Below are 16,695 nucleotides of genomic sequence, written 5' to 3'. Positions count from 1 at the left end.
AGCAGAAGTGAAAGCCTGGCTGCTGCTGCGAGCGCTTCTGCCTGTAACCCTGTTAACCATAGCTGAAATGAAGTAGTTCGCTGTTTGTCCTGTGCTTTTAGGATTATGCTAAACGATTGTTTTCTCCTCAATTTGAGAGCAATGGGACTCTCTGCTGGCAGTACTTTGAAGTACATTCTCTGGACAGGCACAAGTGTTATGCTCTGATATTTCTGCTTTGGGTTGGCTTGTACAGCTGTCACAAGTGTTGGTTTGGCAGCATCTTCCCAGGTGTGTGTCCCTAGTGTCAGGGAATGATACCAGCAGGTATCCCAGCACCAGCAGTGCTTCTGAAATAAAATATAAATGGACGACAAATATGTTTTAAGAATTGTAATTGGGTGTGCATGTTTTTCCTTTTTGTGCCATAGGAAATAGAGGATGGAGATTTAAAATAGTAGAAATAACGCATTTCTGTAATAGTAAAAACAAACTTTAGCCAAATGCTTGGCTCAAAAACTTCCTATATGAGAGATTTGAATATGGTTGCAGTGAAGAAGTATACCAGAGGCATGATGGTCACTTTTCAGAGTTATTCCAGCAAAACTCAGGGACAGTGCCTTGTGTAACAGCTGTGCTGCATCTCTCTTCCTGATGGAAAACAACTCTGAATTGTTCCTTTCTCTGGATTATTTGGGGATCTCCAAGTGGAAAGCAGTGTGATTATTGCTAACTTCCCTTCTGTCCACCCGTGGACAACTGTTCTTCACTCAGGATCTAAATCCACACCTATGTTTGGGGGACGGAGGGGACTAATTCATCAGTGGGTTTTATAGGCATGTCGTGACGTAAGAAGGTACACAACTGTTGTCTACAGCTCCACAGAACTGTTTTTGGCATAGATGTTCAGGATAGTGGAAATCAGCTATTACACTTGTAACTGTACCTGCCTTTTGCATTTTCTAATGTTATTAACATAGTTAAGTGCTTAATTCTTTAGGTCTTAATATATCTTTTCCAATCACTTCTTAAAAATTGTGATGAATTAGTGTCTTTTGGCATTCTCCTACAATCCCAGTACAATTATAAATGGAGAAAATCTGGGAGATTAATTCTGTATGGCAGCATGAAGCAGTCTTGAGCTCTACCTGGCACCATCATAGAGGTGCTGGTGGAAGGAGGAGAGCCACTGCTTGAAAGGGCGAGGGGGCCCAAGGGCCTATGCTGTGGATGTACAGGACTTGTGTAGCAAGAAAGCTGGATAGGTAAAACAGAAGACGGGTGGAAAGGAATAAAACTTGACTAAAGCAATTCATCAACATTCATCGTGCAGATTTCAACTTCATGGCAGACCCTTAATAAGGAGAATGGACTGGGGAAAGGAAGAAAAAAAAAAAGAGGCAGTTTTATCTGTGCAGCTTAATCTGCGTTTCTGAACATTTGGTCAACCCTTCTTTCAAAATGACAGTTGAGGACTCTTCTTTTCCTGTTCCCTCAGTTTTTCTCATAGTTTTTGGATATGTTTTGAGAGGGAGTGGACTGTTTAGCTTGGCTGATATGAATTTTGGCTATAGTTACTCATTGTTCAGAAGCATTTTATAGAAAACTGTGCTGGCAAATTAGCTTCTTTTCAGCAGTAACAGTCTGCAAACACTACATAACTGAAAAATGTATTGTTTAGGTGGCTAAGTAGAAATCAATGGGAAGATTGGGAAGATTGGGAAGATTAAAAGATACAGCCTGAGTCCTCTTTCATATTTTTGACATGTATAATTAAATACAGTGACTACTGGTGATAGTCTCTTAATGACAGATGTCCCTTGTAACAAGTTAACCACTGAGGTATTCTAGTCAAAATGTTACAATAAGATAAAATAATACTTATTGCATAACCACTGACATGTTTTCACCACCAACACAGTCCTTGTGACACAAAATTCTACAATATGGAAAGTTCTGTAACTGCCAGAAACTGTAAGCACATCAGGCGCAGTAATTCCTTATGGTCTGCTGAGGCTGTCATTGCATCGCGGGTGAGGTGAGGACACAGTGAAGTGATATCCTGACTTTTGTCAATTTATCCCAATATTCCTGAGTTTGTTTTCAGCATCAGTGGCGTATGAAATTTCTGCTGCTGTTTTTAGTTCAAATTGTAATGAACAAGCCTGGAAATTCATAAAATCAAACAGGTTAGTTTTGTTATTTTCTTACTAGGATGGACAGTGCAGAAATGCAGAATAAAAAGGGTGTGAAAGAAGGGGAGGTAAAGGGCCTTTAAACTTCCATTACATTAAGGTTTACATTTAAACCTCAATGTTTACATTACATTGAGGTTACATTTACATTTACATTTACATTACCCAGTGGCTGTTGAGCCACTGGGCTGCTCTCTTGTAAAGTGATTTTTTGCTTTGAAATAAAATGCAGAAGATATAATTGTGAAAACAGGTTTTCTAGTTACATATGCACATGTGATTTTTTGCAGTCTTTTTATTACTGATCCCTACCATCCATTGTTATAAGTACGGTATTTCTTTACATATTTTAATGCTCTACTGTTTCTGTGCATGCACTGCATGAAAACATGATGCTTACATTATGCTTGCAACTGCTTAATAACAGCAATCAATGTTCTGAGAAAAGACTATAAAAAAAGTATATTTGTTTACATTGCTGCTCATGCAGCATTTTACATTTAAACAAGCTTCTGAGTATTAAAGCGTATGGACAGTCTTTGTGTAACAGCTCTGAATTTTAGGTTGGTTCCCTAAAACAAGATTTATGCGATCCCACTTTCCATCTGTTAGTTGTGCTTCTCTGTAACTTCAGTCCAATGGCCAATTTAAATAAGTCTTACAGAAGTCTCAGAGTTACTGAGACCTTCTTGGGGGACTGTCTGGAGCTGCTAAAGCCATTTGCTCCACATGCCAGTGTTTAAGTCAAGGCTCTCTCTGGGGGTCTTCTGGCATCTAAAAGATAGCATCCTTCCAGTTGATTAGCACAAATTTAACTCCAGAGTAGCTAAACCAAATGCTGCGTCTTGTTCAACCAGTAACTCATGGAAAGAGAAGCGAAGTTTGGTGATGGGAGGGGAACTGAGTGTGCAGAGCATGTGGTGTGTAGGGAAATGAGAGCGAGCTAAAGGTATTGTGGAGGTGTGAGTGGGAAACCAGGCTTCATTACTTCTGCTGTTCACAAAACAACTTGTTTTTCTGCAGCTCGTCATTAATGATACATTGCATTTTGCAGTCTTTTAATGGATTTTTTTTTCTCTGAATCTTTTGAGGCTGCTGAAAAGATGCTGACAGATTGACAAGTTAGAATACTCGTTGCTTAAAAATTATTAACTTGACAGTAAATTATATTTGTAGACTATTAGTATCAGAAAATCATTTTTTAAGATATGATAACAATTCTTGGTAAAAGTTAAATTTCCTTTTGAATTGGCTTGTTCTTATCCAGGTGTGTCATTGGTAGGACTTGCTCCCATTGCGATAGTTTTCACTCAGCATCTTCTCAGTCTGACAAAGTCCTCAGTAAAGTAAGCATCATCATTTCCATGCAATTTGTACTTGGTCAAAGCTTTTCTTTGCAAATTTGTGAGACCCAGACATGCATAGGCTTCGTTTTTCACCTTATGAAGAGACTATGATTTTGCTTCCTTAAGCACTACTCAGTGACTATGTTTCATTTGAAAGATTTTGGTGGTTTCTCTTTGTCATATCCACATACACTTTATTATTATATGATAATAAAATAGGCATATATTTCCTTTTTTTTCCTTTCTAATATTGTAACAATGGAAAAAAAATGTATTTGAAAGAGTAATCTCATCAGTATTTGCTCTCTAAAAACTAATAGATTGTAATATAAGGTATTCAAAACTGTAAGATTTGAAGTCTAAGTATTGCTTTTCAACAATATTTCCAGCTCATCTTGAAAGCAGGATCACTGTGTACAAGGAATGAGTTACCAATGTGCTTAATTAGGTAACAGTTTCAGGAGCTCATGCTACAGTGGAATGCTATAAAAGTCAATTTCAAGCTAAGCACTTTGAGAACTTTCTGCCAGATTTCAAGTAAATTGGTGAGTTCCCAGAACATTGTGATATTTCTGGCTTTCATATTTTCTGGCTGGATATTTTCTGTTAAGAGAATGTGAGCAGCTTCTATTGCTGTGCTTTCAAATGAGTCTCAGCTTTGTTATAATTTGTATAGACTTCGTGTAACTAGCAGCATAATTGCAGAAATCTTTTGTTTTAGGCGGAGAAGCTTAAGGTTTCTGAACTGAACTGCTTGAGAGAATCCTTTTCTTAAGTTTTAAAAGCAACTCTGCATTGATGCTGGCTTAGTGTAAATCCATTATTCAGGTCATCTCATGCCCAACATGATAAACTCCTTAGGTTCAGTTTTGTGATGATAGGAGAGGAGAAATTAATGTAGTTTGGGATTAAAATAATGTTTTTATAGGTTACTACCATATTAAGATAAACAATTATGTATTTGGTTAGAATCTTATGATATTCACTTTTTGTTGTCATTGTCGTAAATCAATTGTTTAGTAAACTTTTTGTACTCACTAGGAGTTTCTTGGTGACTGCAGAAGTCGTCACCAAACTCACCTTAGTGTCACGTATCTGAACCTGGAAAATGTGTGGAGATGTCTGCTGAAACACCAGAAGGTTCACCTTTAAAGACCAGCTGAGGTGTACAAAGTTCAAAAGTCTCTCTCAGAGGATCATGACCTTGCAGTCTCAGGTTAAGAAGGCAAACCCAGTAGAGAAATATAGTTTGAGGTACACATTTTGAATTCCCAGCAATGACAACACTGAAGAACCAGGATGTTTGAAGCACTTATTTAATCAATGTTAACTGTGAATTGTAGCAACAGGGAATTAAAAAAAAATGTACAAAACAGAAAATTGTAGTTTAAAAATCACAAATTTATTCTGATCTAAAAGAATATAACTGACTTGGAAACAATATATATATTTTCAGTGTAGGAGAGAAAAGACTCTGGAACGCTATCCCTTATATTCAGGATCTAACACTCTTACTCCCTGCCAACGAAATTTCTGTTAATTAGGGTGGACAGGGCAGCAGGACTGCAAGTATATTACCTGCTGCATTTCATCAGGGGAGTTCTGAAAATGCCTTTCTCACATATTGCATTAAATCTGTGCATGGTATAACTTAACTATTCAAATTATCTCCATTACCTTACTAACTTCTCGCTTCACTTAGCAGACTGCTTCTTCTGACTCTGCTTTCACCGCAACACACTGAGAGTTATAGTTACTGCTCCTATTAGCCAGGGTTATGCTTCTGGCTCCCTGCTCATTAAACTGAAGTATGTTTCTGCAGTGCCAGGGTGACATTCATACTCAGAGGTGCGAGAGGTCATTACAACAGCACATATGCTGCCTAAATTCCACTTAATTCCTATTCTGAGCTCTGAAGTGGGTCTCAAGTGATACATAGTCCTTTCTGCCGAGCAGAGTTTTTCCAGCTTTTGCATTGCACCAGAACTCATTTCACTGGAACTCGTTAAATTGTACAAACCAGTTCTCACAAAAATTAAACATAATTAATAACGCTTCTAGGGGTGCCAAAAATGCAGGCACCAGAAATATTACAAATATAGTAAAAATTAGGAATGGGAACTGAGATTTGAAGACATGATGAGGCCAAAGAAACCATATTTGGTGAGAATCAATAACTTAAATTGATGGAAATATGGAATGATGGCTTGTGCCAAAAATGAATAAACAAAAGCAAATTGTGCCAAAATGCCTTCTGTGGCCTGCTGTTATAGCTCTGTTAATCAGATATGCTTTTGCTTCTGAAATGAGAACAGAATGCAGAGTTATCAATAGCTCAAGTTTTACGTGGACTTTTATAAATATGACTTTAAGGTATGATTGCGTTTGGTATATGAATTAGTGCCTCATTTTAAAAAACAAAACAGTTTTAAAGGACCCAGCGCTTGTACTGTTCCACTGTGAAATATCACTTGATAAATGAATGTCCTGAGGACCCAGAGGACAACCTCTAACTTTAACATAATTTTCAGGATGTGGAGATGTGGCAGAGGTAGTTAATATCCATGGCAGTTCATGGTAGCTTCTGTACAAGGCTACAAGCCTTGGATTCCCACAGTCGCTCCTCAGTCACTAGCGCTGGGAGGTCAGTGTTTGGAGATCATCAAGTTGCCTGAGGCACTTGAAATATAGTGCGCACCCATGAGCAGACATGTTCCACATATGAGAGTTGAAAGCCTCTCACTGGGAATAAATCCCAGTTTTAATTTAATGTAGCATTTGATGCAGCAGATCAGCAGCATGTACTGGTGACTTTAAAGAGTTAAATTGCTATTTTTTCAGTGGAAATCTGTATTTTCTAAGGACATTAGCCATCACAGGCTATTTTTTCCAAGTTGTATAGATTTTATATATTTTACTTTAAAGATTGGTTCTTATTATTGCTGTTCTTGTGCTCCAAAGCATATGCATTTCTCTTGCAATTATTTTTTTTCCCAGCCTCATAAAGCTCTGAGAAAGGTTACAGCTGTTTCAGAAATGTTTGGCTGCACTTTGAGTTGCACGTGTCTTAGACCAGCAAGGGCATGTTGACCACTTGACTTGCTCCTCAAGTTTGTATCCCCATTCTCTATGCTTCACTGCTGCAAGACTGAAAGAATATGATATTCCCCATGACTGCACTATATTAAAAAAATCAGACAAAACCATACAAATAAATCTTGCCCATACATGGGAACAATCACCTGTGGACCAATCTTTCACCTTCATAACACCTCTCCAATATCAGGGTGATGCAGAGGACCTATAATACAACTAAAATGGTACCAAAACTTTGCTATGTTCCTGACTCTCATTGCAAGTTGGGTTAAATGTTTTAGTATTTGACTGCAAGAATGACAGCCACTTGTAGCTTGTTATTTCTGTGACACTTTGAGAACATGCTCATGTTATCTTCTAATGCAGGAGGAGATAGCATGTGCCCTGAATGTATGTATATTTGCAAGATGAGAAGTCTAGTCTGCTGTTAATGTTATCACTGCTGTAGCCTGAAATAGAAAACTGCAGGCAGATTGGATTGTGTTAGAGAATGGTAACCATAATAACCAATAACAATCTGCAAATGATAAGCAGCTTCAGTGTTTAAAAATAAAATTGAAATAGCTTTCCAATAGTTCCATGGGCATACTTTCAAACTTTATTATTCATTAATTGTAAGGTTGTTATGGGGATCTAAGATGTGACAATAATCTTAAAGAGGTCTTTAATTATTGCATCTTCATTTAGTTGCAATTGTTTAGTAATATACCTGAATGAAATAGTATCTCATCAAGTAAAATGTTACTTATCAACCCTTTTTCAGATGTACACCATATGTAGAACATTAAAAATATCCTATGTAGTGTATGGACTTTTATGTAAGGAGATGAACTTTAAATTTATGTATATGTAATACAATACACTGAAAAGAAATACAAAGTCTTCTGGATTTGAATGCAGAGCATCTCTGTGGTTTGGAGTCTGCATCATGTTCTGGGATGCTGCCCAACACTTCTGAAATGAAAATCTAAGAAAAAACAACATCCAATGAACCTTTTAATTGATTCAAACTATGTATTTTCAGGAGGTGCTTTAAAAAGAAAGGAAGGTGTTATCCAAGAGAACTGGAAGAAGAGGTCTGTGTCGAGTTGTCCTCCCCTCCCACCATAATTTACAGATAGGAACATTAGCAGGGGCTGAATTATGTACTGGTAGTGAAAGAATATGAGCCTTCGTGCAGCAGTATGGTTCTCTGACCAATTCTAACTCTTCTGGGTTAGTTTGCTTCCAGTCTCCTTTGCTGAGAGAGTCCGATCCACTTCCATAAAGTCCACACAGTCTCATTTCCTTATTGTTTTAACTACTGGGACACTGATTGCTTTGGTAGTTCATTCAAGAAGTAACTGGCTATACGAATTGAAGAAGATCCATTCTTCAAAACATTCCTACGGACAGGAAAACACAGGCTTCAGTTTTTCTTGGTAGCTCTTTCATGGATCAATAACACTTCTGGAGATGCAATTGGGCACAGTTTATGCCAATGTAAGCGCAGTGCCCGCAGTTGTAGTGAGCACCATAGGAGAAAATGAATGGGACAGCTAAATTGCTAAATTTCATTGGAAAAAATGAAAAAATTACTTGCTAATTATCATTTTCCAATTTAAGTAGCACTGTTAAACATCTATGTAGTATTGATGCAGGAGAGGATAGTTTGGAAGGCAGGTAATTGAAGAGAAATAGCTTTTGCTCTTCAGTCTTGTATGTGATAGGGAATGAATTTTCTGGAGTTTTCTGCCACAGGTAAATGAAAAATGAAAATAGGAACATTGCCAACATTCCCTTAAGCACGAAGCACTCCTTGTGTTTACAAGAAAATTCTTGTTGCTAGCTGTGCAAAAGAAAGTTACAAGCTATTGATGCTCTTCACTGGGATTTGAATGTGAATCTGAATTAGGTAAGAGGGAGTCAATTGCTTTCCATTAGAGTTCTTGAAGGAAAAAATAGTTGTTACTGCTGGATGAAAGTTGAAAGATTTGTGTTTATCAAGGAGCGTCTGTTTAGTCTATTAACCTTGACAACCGTGTCAGCAGTTTTTTCTGTTTGTTTTCCCAAAGGCACTATGTTGAAGTAGTATGATATACAAGGTTATTTATAGTGGAGACGATACATAGCTATGCTTAAAAGACATGGGTCAGAGTTTAAATACTGGAGTTGAATGCTGTCCTAGACAATTTGAAAAGTCATTATGTTTAATCTTTCAAAAGTAAAATCAAGGGGTGGAATCAATAACATCTCAGCATGAACTATATTTTATTTATTTTTTTTTTAATATATACAAGTTTGTAATGGCTTCACAGGTTTCCTGAGGTAGGAAGGCACCTCTTGAGATAAGCTAGTCCAATTGCCTGCCTGGAGCAAGGTCAGCTAGGGCTGGTTGCCCAAGATCAGGTCCAGGCAGCTTCTGAGTATTTCCAAAGATGGAGACTCCACAACCTCTCCGGACAACCTGTTCTAGTGAACAGTCACACTTACAGTAAGAGGAAAAATATATTATTTTTTTTCCTGGTGTTGCATCTGAATTTCTTGTATTTTAATCTGCACCCATTGCTTCTTGCCCTGTCACTGGAAATCACTGAGAAGAGTCTGGCTCTGTCTTTTTTTTACTCCTTCCCATTAGGGATTATACACATGAATAGATTTGTATGAAAGGAACAAAACTTACAAAAACAACCAGAGCAAACAGTCCACATTCATTGACACACCTATGGTTTAGATTGCTTGCCTTTATTAACAGATGTTTCATATTGCTACTGCTGTCCTTGATTCCGTGGATGAGTAAGGACTACTCTACAAGTAATTGTATACATTAGAACACTTAAGAGATAATTTCTTTTATTCTTGTGATTTACTCATCATTTCAGACTATAGTCTTGACTCTCATGGCCAAGCCTTCAGGTGGCTTGTTTTTCTTTAGTCTGAAGGCTGAATCTTAAGTTGCAGTCTGGATCAAGTTGTGTTTGTTTTCCTGTGTAGCTCTGTGTCACACATGCTTAAAAGCATGTGTCATGCCGGAAGGTACCAGTGGAGGAGAGGAGTAATTCCACACTGTGGCAGACTCTTTTGCTTTGTTTCCACGTTCTTTCTTTGCAGAGCTGTTGCTGTACTTTTGGCACTTTGTGTTTATTCCAGCTCCATTGATATCCTAAACTTGCTTTCTTGCTGAATTCTCTATCCTAGAGGATTTTAGATAGTCCCTAATTGGTTGATCAGGCAGTTCTCCTCGGGCATCCCAGTTCTGGGTCAGCATCTTTCTGAGCTGCTCCACGGTATTCCCCTGTTGCCTGGTTATCCTAGCCTGGCTTTAGGCTAGTCAGCTAGCTATGCAGGTCTTTCCAAATCCTATTGGATTCCATGCCCTACCTTGAACACTTGTATCAGTCAATCTTCATATATCTGCTGGCCTAGCTATTAGTGTGTCCTTCCTGTAGGTCACGCTGCTTACTTTCCTAGTTCTGCACTTTTTTTTTCTTTTTTTACCTTCCCATTCCCACTACTGCTGCTGTCCCATCACTGCCTGATTCCCATTTCCAACCCACTCCTCTCTCTGCCATTTCCACTTCTGTGCTTACTCTTTCTACACTGATCCTGAGATTTTTCATCTGTACTGCCTTGTGGCAAGGATCAGTACTGGAGAGACGCTGTCCTTCAAGTGCTGTCCAGTCCCATGCCACACTGAGCCACCAGAGAAGGGATGCACAGAGAAAATCCACTGCTGTCACTTAGCCATGGACTAGGAGTGGAGGCCATTCACATGTCGTTATAAGTTTAAACATCCTCAACAGGGGTGACATTTTTGCAGACTTTAACTCTTGAACCATAAAAGCTATATACAGACTTGCTTTCTGGAGCCTTAAGATAGACTTGGGTACCTGTCATGATGTTTCAGTTCAAGAGAGCAATGAGCAATTCAGCTTATTTACCGTCCAAGCTGCCAGACTCTGGCTGCTTGTACTGTTGGTAGTGAGAATTGCTTGTGACATGTAAGTCACTTATGGTGACAGTCTGAATAAAGCCCTTAGTCTCTGCTGAGTGTATGTGAACTGTAATCCCCCCTGCCCCCTGATTTCATATTCATGCCCTAAGTACAGGAGCTGATGAAACTGTTCAGAAAAAGATCACCACAATTTTTAATACATGGAGAGCAATATGCTTTCCTTATTCTTGATAGTAGGAACAGTTGTGACAGTTCCGTTGTTTTTTTTTGTTTGTTTTGTTTTTTTCTCTGTTTATTTTTTTTCTTTTTTTTTTTTTTTTTCAATTGCTTGTAAGAGCCATATGAGACAAGTAAAGTAATGGGCGATGACACTAGCTTTGCCTAGTATTGACAGGTGTGGTTTCACATTAAGAAGCTGTGCAGTAAAGCTGAGACAATTATGTTCAAATTAATAAGCGTATGTAACCATGCTCTTTCAGCATCAGTAGTGGCAACTGTCTTGGATGAGTGATAATTGCATTCTGTTAACAGTGTTTTATAGCTGTTATTTACCTTGATGCAGGAATGGTGCATGTTTTGTTTATTTTTGGAAACACAATATTATGATATTCCTTGTTTGAAGCATAATTTGCAATTGATATAATGTGAAGTGACCGGTTTGGCTGACAGATTAAACTACTGCTATTTTGTAAACATATGGCTGGAGGATAGTGAAAGGAAAGAAAATTAATATCTTCTGATCTCTAATTTGCTCTTTCCAAGAGTACCTAGCTTGGTTTTAACTCTGCATTTGAATATATACACTAACTTAAATCATGATTTATGAATCATGTCACATACAGTCAACAGAGGCCCAAAGGTCTGTTTTGACAGCGAAGGCAGATTGAGCGAAGAGTATTGTAACTCATGCAAAGAAACTGAGATAGTCAAGATGTATTTAAAATAAGCAGGGGGCTGGGGGAGGAAGAATGGGGAAGATGTCTACACCATATTTGAAGTGCATCATTTGGTGTTTTTCTTAGGGAAGAGCTCTGGTCCTCTTTTCTATGTGGAAGACAAAGAAGTTAAGCAGGACAAACTGTTTTTCAGTGCTGTGTGTGTTCATGGTGTCTTATGGTACGTTGTGTGTTACACTCATATAATAGATATATATATATATATGGGTAAGTATACACACACATCTATTTTCTTCAGGTATTACATGCTCACAACACTAGTAATTTTTCCTAGAGTACAGGATATATTGCCAGCAGCAATATGAGCTCTAAGGAAGAGCTCATATCAGAGGGTTGAGCAGGGAGAAGGATATGGGTTTCCTAGTGCTGCTTTAAAGCTGTTACTCGATGCCAACTGGTGGCCTCTTCCCCAGCTGTGGAGTTCAGCCTCTAACAGTGGGCAATTCCGTATACCTGACTTATTTTGTATTCCTAAACCAGTTTTAATGAGATACATTTTTAAAGTGATGTTTTAGTATGGTTATTGGAATGCTGGCAGTGAGTCAGTCTCCGAGGACTTTTAGTCTCTGGTGTTTTACCCTGCTCTTTGGCTGCTTCTCCCCTTTCTTGCCTGCCTTTCCTCGGGCATTCCTCTCTACCTGGTTTGGAGCTGGGGCAGGAGCCAGGTGTGGCCTCAGGTGTCCCTGCCACGGGCAGCAGGGATCGCTGGAGCCACGTCCTGTACCAGGAGGGTGCTGGGCGCAGGTTGTCTGGTACCTGAGTGCCATCACGCTACAGAGATTAAGTTGCACCACGCTTCTCTAGCAGAGCAATCTGGGATTAATCAGCAGAAGGAAGCGATGGAGTGAAACATAGCAACGGAAAACAATCCTGGAGTGATTTTTTTTTTTTTCTTTATGAGAGAAACAGCGGGACAGATACCTCCCAGGCTTTCTGCAGAGCCTTCAGAGGACTCAGAGCAACCTTTAGGTGAGCTCGGGAATCCAGACCCGATTTCCACCTCCTGCGACTTCAAGCAGTCGCTGTGGCTCACAGGGCGATTCGCTTCACTTCGCTTCACTTCGCTTTGCTTCACTTCGCCTCTCTCCCCCCTGCCGCGGCCGCCCCGCCGCCATCTCCCCGAGGGCTCTGCCCTCACCACAGCGGGGCCCGGGGGGCTCTGCCCCTCCACAGGCCGCGGCCTCGGAGCCAGTCGGCGCCTGACAGGCGGCAGGAGTTCGCCGGGCCGCCCCGGTCCCGATCCCGATCGCGATCCGGGTCCCGGTCCTGATCCCGATCCCGATCCCGATCCCGGCCCCCGGCGCCGCGGGGCTCCGGGCAGCGCCTCCCCGGCCGCTCGCAGCGAGGAGCTGCAGCTGCGCGGCGGCACAGGCAGGGGCAGCGAGGGGCAGAGCCCGCCTGGCTGAGGCGGAGAAGTTGGAGATGCAGCCGGAGCCGGTGCCGTAGGCGGTCGGGGCGGCCGGGAAGGGGTAGCGATGTACCTTTTTGGCAGCGAGGAATACGAAGCGGTAAGAGAACGCGTGGATTTTCTTCTTACGGTTTCTTGTAACGCTGGGTGTTTCTGAAGATTTACCGGGCAGCTTTGAAATTCTGCTGGTGCTCTGCTTTCTGTGGTTGGACTTAGTACTCGCCAGTTTGCTTTGCAAAGTGGCATTGCTCTGCAAGTCCTCCAAGTAGCGAGGTACTACTTGGTAGCTAAAACTGAATTTCCTTTCCTTGTCACGTTTATTGATGCTGAAAATACCAAAAATACTGGCTGTTATGAGGCTACACAGACTTTGGGCTGCACTTCCAGATAATTGAGAATTCTTCTCAGACTTTGCACTCTAGATGGACTACAAGTGGGTTGCAGAGCTGACCTTAATTGTATATTTGTGGGAGCGTTGCCAAGCCATTTCTTTTGTCCAGTTCATAACATGCCATTGTGATGTAATGTTACGTCCATCATAAGAGCTAGCTTAACAAAAACCCGCAGCACACCCGTGTTAAGATCTGACGCTGTTTTTACTCCAGCATTAGTGTAAAATGACACTTTAAATTAGTTGGTGATGTAAGAGGAGATGAGAAGAAAACCGCAAATAACTCTGCATTGTTGCATAGCATTGGTATCTGACATAAAAGTTGCAGTTTTGCAGCCTGAGGCTCAAGCGCTGTGTTGTAAGCGGCATGGATGGATTCTTCCACCCCCACACAACTCGTGACCAAGGCACGACCTGAGGAGCTATGGAGAAAAATAATGAGACCAAAGGAATTGTTTATGAACTTTGCTATAGGAAAGCAAAGCAAATTTCGCATGTTAAAAAGCGGCACATTCTTTGCATACAACTTGCAGTTGCAAATGTTTTGTTTTGATTATTGAAATTGTTCTTTGAAGTATGAAAGCGCCTTTTATGGCGTTCTGGGTTCTCCAACACATTTCAAGGAATTAATTTAGTTACTTTGGATTTTTTCCCCCTTGTTTTGTAATGCCAAACAGCTCTGTTTTTGAGATGCAGGAAACGTAGAAGAAGTTGTTGAGGAAAATAATTTAAATGCAGCTGTCTGCACATTGAACTCATTTGTGTGTGCAAGTCGCACAAACTTTCACAGACCAAGCAAGGAAACTGAAAAGAGCTTGGTTTCTTCAAAGCAGTAAACAACATGGCATTACAGCAATTATGTTGCGGATTGACTGATTGTTTAAAAAAGTTGACAAGCAAGAAAGTTTCCAACTATAAGCTTTTAATAGACTGTTTTTCTTTACTCCATTGCATTGTTGTAGTTATGTGTAAAGGGTTGCAGATCTGTATTGGTTGTTTTTGTTTTGTTTTGCAGTCTCAGTGTTCCTCTACACCTTTTGCAGTTACTGCTTAGTAAAGGGAATGGGAACTTTGGGTCTGAAATATTCAAGTACATTGAAAGTCACCTAAATAGCTGAAGAATGGTGCTAGGGCTGTGGAGCCCAGTGCATCACTCAATCGCTTGTCCTGATACTGTTTCAACTTTATTAAAAATATAATTCTCTGTCATAGAAAATAGTTTAATGCTTAAGACACCTGTCCCAGGCGGGTGGGACATCGCATTCCAGTTCTTCCAGGTAATTAAGCAAAGTGAAGTGGCATCAGCAGAAAAATGTAGGAAGTCCACAATGAATTACATAGGTTTTGGTGTGTGTATGTTTGTTTTACCTTCAGTATCTCTAGAGGTCCATGAAACCAAAGTTTATTGTTTTGCCCAAACAAAATGTTTCATTAAGTCCATACCAAAATATCTTTTTTTCTCTCTTTTTAAGCAAGATTATTCCGGGGAAAATACGGGTCTGCTTTTTTTAGTGTTATTTTGGCAGCCAAACTTACCAAGATGTTTGTTTACTCAGTGATAAGATTGTAATGGGGCTATTCTTAAAATCACCAAAAATAGAAAAGATGGCCTATGAAAGCTTGAAGAACAGTTTTATTGTTCAATAAAACCTAGAATCAATGGAAAATTTCTCTTTGTACAGATCTGTAGTTCATGAAGCCATATGCTCTGTGCTGTGGAAAAGGCATTTGTTTTATCTTCCCACACAAACAATTACTTATGAATCACTGAAGGACAAAGACAGTGAAAAGAATGACAATGAAGAATCTCGAGATTTTGTTTAAAGTTCACTATAAATTTCAGACAATTTAAAATGAGCGTGAGGCATTCTAGCTGTGAAAGTAAAATGTAACTTTTGTCCTAGAAAGATTACTAATAAAATTAAACATTGAGTGATTAAACTCTCTCTTAAAGGAATTCAATAAAGCCCTCTTAGAAGCCCAGCCCTTGAATAACTCTCTCTTTGACCACTGTGTGTGTTTCATATGCACACCTCTATATCTATGTGTGTACATGTTTGAAGCAACAGGAGCACGTGAAGTGATATTCCAACTCAGTTAACTTCAACAGCATAACTTTAGCTATTTAGACTGGTACATCCAGGTTTTGCATGTGGTTTTGAAAACCTCATTGGTTTTCTTTTTATTCCAGAGCATAAACAAACATGGACTATTAGTTAATTCTGAGTGTATAATAAGTCTAGATACCTGTCAGCACTGATACTGAATTTGTGTACTACCCGCAAACCTTGGATAAACAAAGATAATGTTACTTAAGGATCAGATATCAAAGGCAATGCTGGGGTTTAGAACGACTCAAAATTCAGAAAAAATGCTCATATCATGAAACAGAAATATTTTTTAAAATGACTTGATAGAACCATGTGGCTATTGTCATCTCCCGTTTGAATGCTTATTTTTTCATAAATGTTGACTCGGGATATTAAATGTCTTTAGCATTGCATTTTAGCACTTTAGGTAAAATGCGAAACCTCTTAAGAACTGATGGAATAAACATTTTTTGTGCCATAAACTGGAAATGCTGAAATGTTCGAGTCTAGCAAGCAATTTTATTTCATAAATAGAGGAATCCATAAAAAGCTATAGGCCAAGCTATCTTATTTGTGGCTACAACTTTTTTTTGTGTAGGGATTTCCTGTTTGCAAAATAAACTTCTGGAACAGAACAGAATTGGAATAGCTCATCAAAACCAACGAAGAGTGGGAACTCCTTTTCATGGCTGTCTGGTAAATCATACTCAGCATTAACCTCCCAGAGCAAAAACATTTGAAAATTACTCCAGACAGCCTTTTTAGTCACTACATAAAGGATAAGGGAAATCTAGAGTTGCTTGGCTGGCACTACAGACTGTGTTTGGCCCAGCAGGGCCTTTCCCACAGCCACAGATCCTCTGCTCCTGCTGTCAGGTGAGCTTTGTGTGGGCCGTGGGTTATCTGCAGCCGTGTCCCACCACTGCCATCTAACTAGGCCCCCGGGTTTAGGTGCACAAACCAAGACTGTCAGGGGCGGCTTGTCTGTCTGTCATCGGGTCTGGGACATCTCGGTGTCTCCCTGCACCCCTCTGGGGTAGAGATATTGGGCTGTCTGCTGGGATGTTCAGGCACCAGGTTTGGATTAATTCAGATTTCTTCTGAAGACAGGTTGACTGTTGAAAAGGTGTTTTGTAGCAGCATATTTCTGAAGTAGGGAGGAGTTTTCTCCGTAATTTCTCATTTAAGGAAAATCACTGAATTTCCTTCACTTTTGGTTTCATATGTCCTTCCTGAGGTCAATTAGGTGAATTTATATTTATTTACATGTAAATCTTCATAAAATGTATAGCCAATCTAA

The 16,695-nt window shown here is 39.7% G+C and overlaps 1 protein-coding gene across 5 annotated transcripts in view; it reads left to right on the top strand.

Moving 5' to 3' along the window:
- CACNB2 (calcium voltage-gated channel auxiliary subunit beta 2) overlaps nt 1–16,695 on the top strand; it is a 241,378-nt gene that overhangs the window by 127,202 nt on the left and 97,481 nt on the right. Inside the window, exon 1 of one of the 5 annotated variants that reach the window (XM_068673802.1) lies at nt 12,446–13,014. The exons of the other annotated variants lie outside the window; for them this stretch is intronic. Within the exon in view, the coding sequence (XP_068529903.1) occupies nt 12,982–13,014 (33 nt within the window). The 5' untranslated portion in view covers nt 12,446–12,981. Of the gene's footprint in view, nt 1–12,445; nt 13,015–16,695 lie in introns of those variants that run through there. 5 annotated transcript variants of the gene reach the window in all.

Source organism: Anas acuta, chromosome 2 (genome assembly GCF_963932015.1).
Source record: "Anas acuta chromosome 2, bAnaAcu1.1, whole genome shotgun sequence".
Classification (NCBI taxonomy): Eukaryota; Metazoa; Chordata; class Aves; order Anseriformes; family Anatidae; genus Anas; species Anas acuta.
Note: the sequence above shows the minus strand (reverse complement) of the source record. Positions and strands in the feature narration are given on the sequence as shown.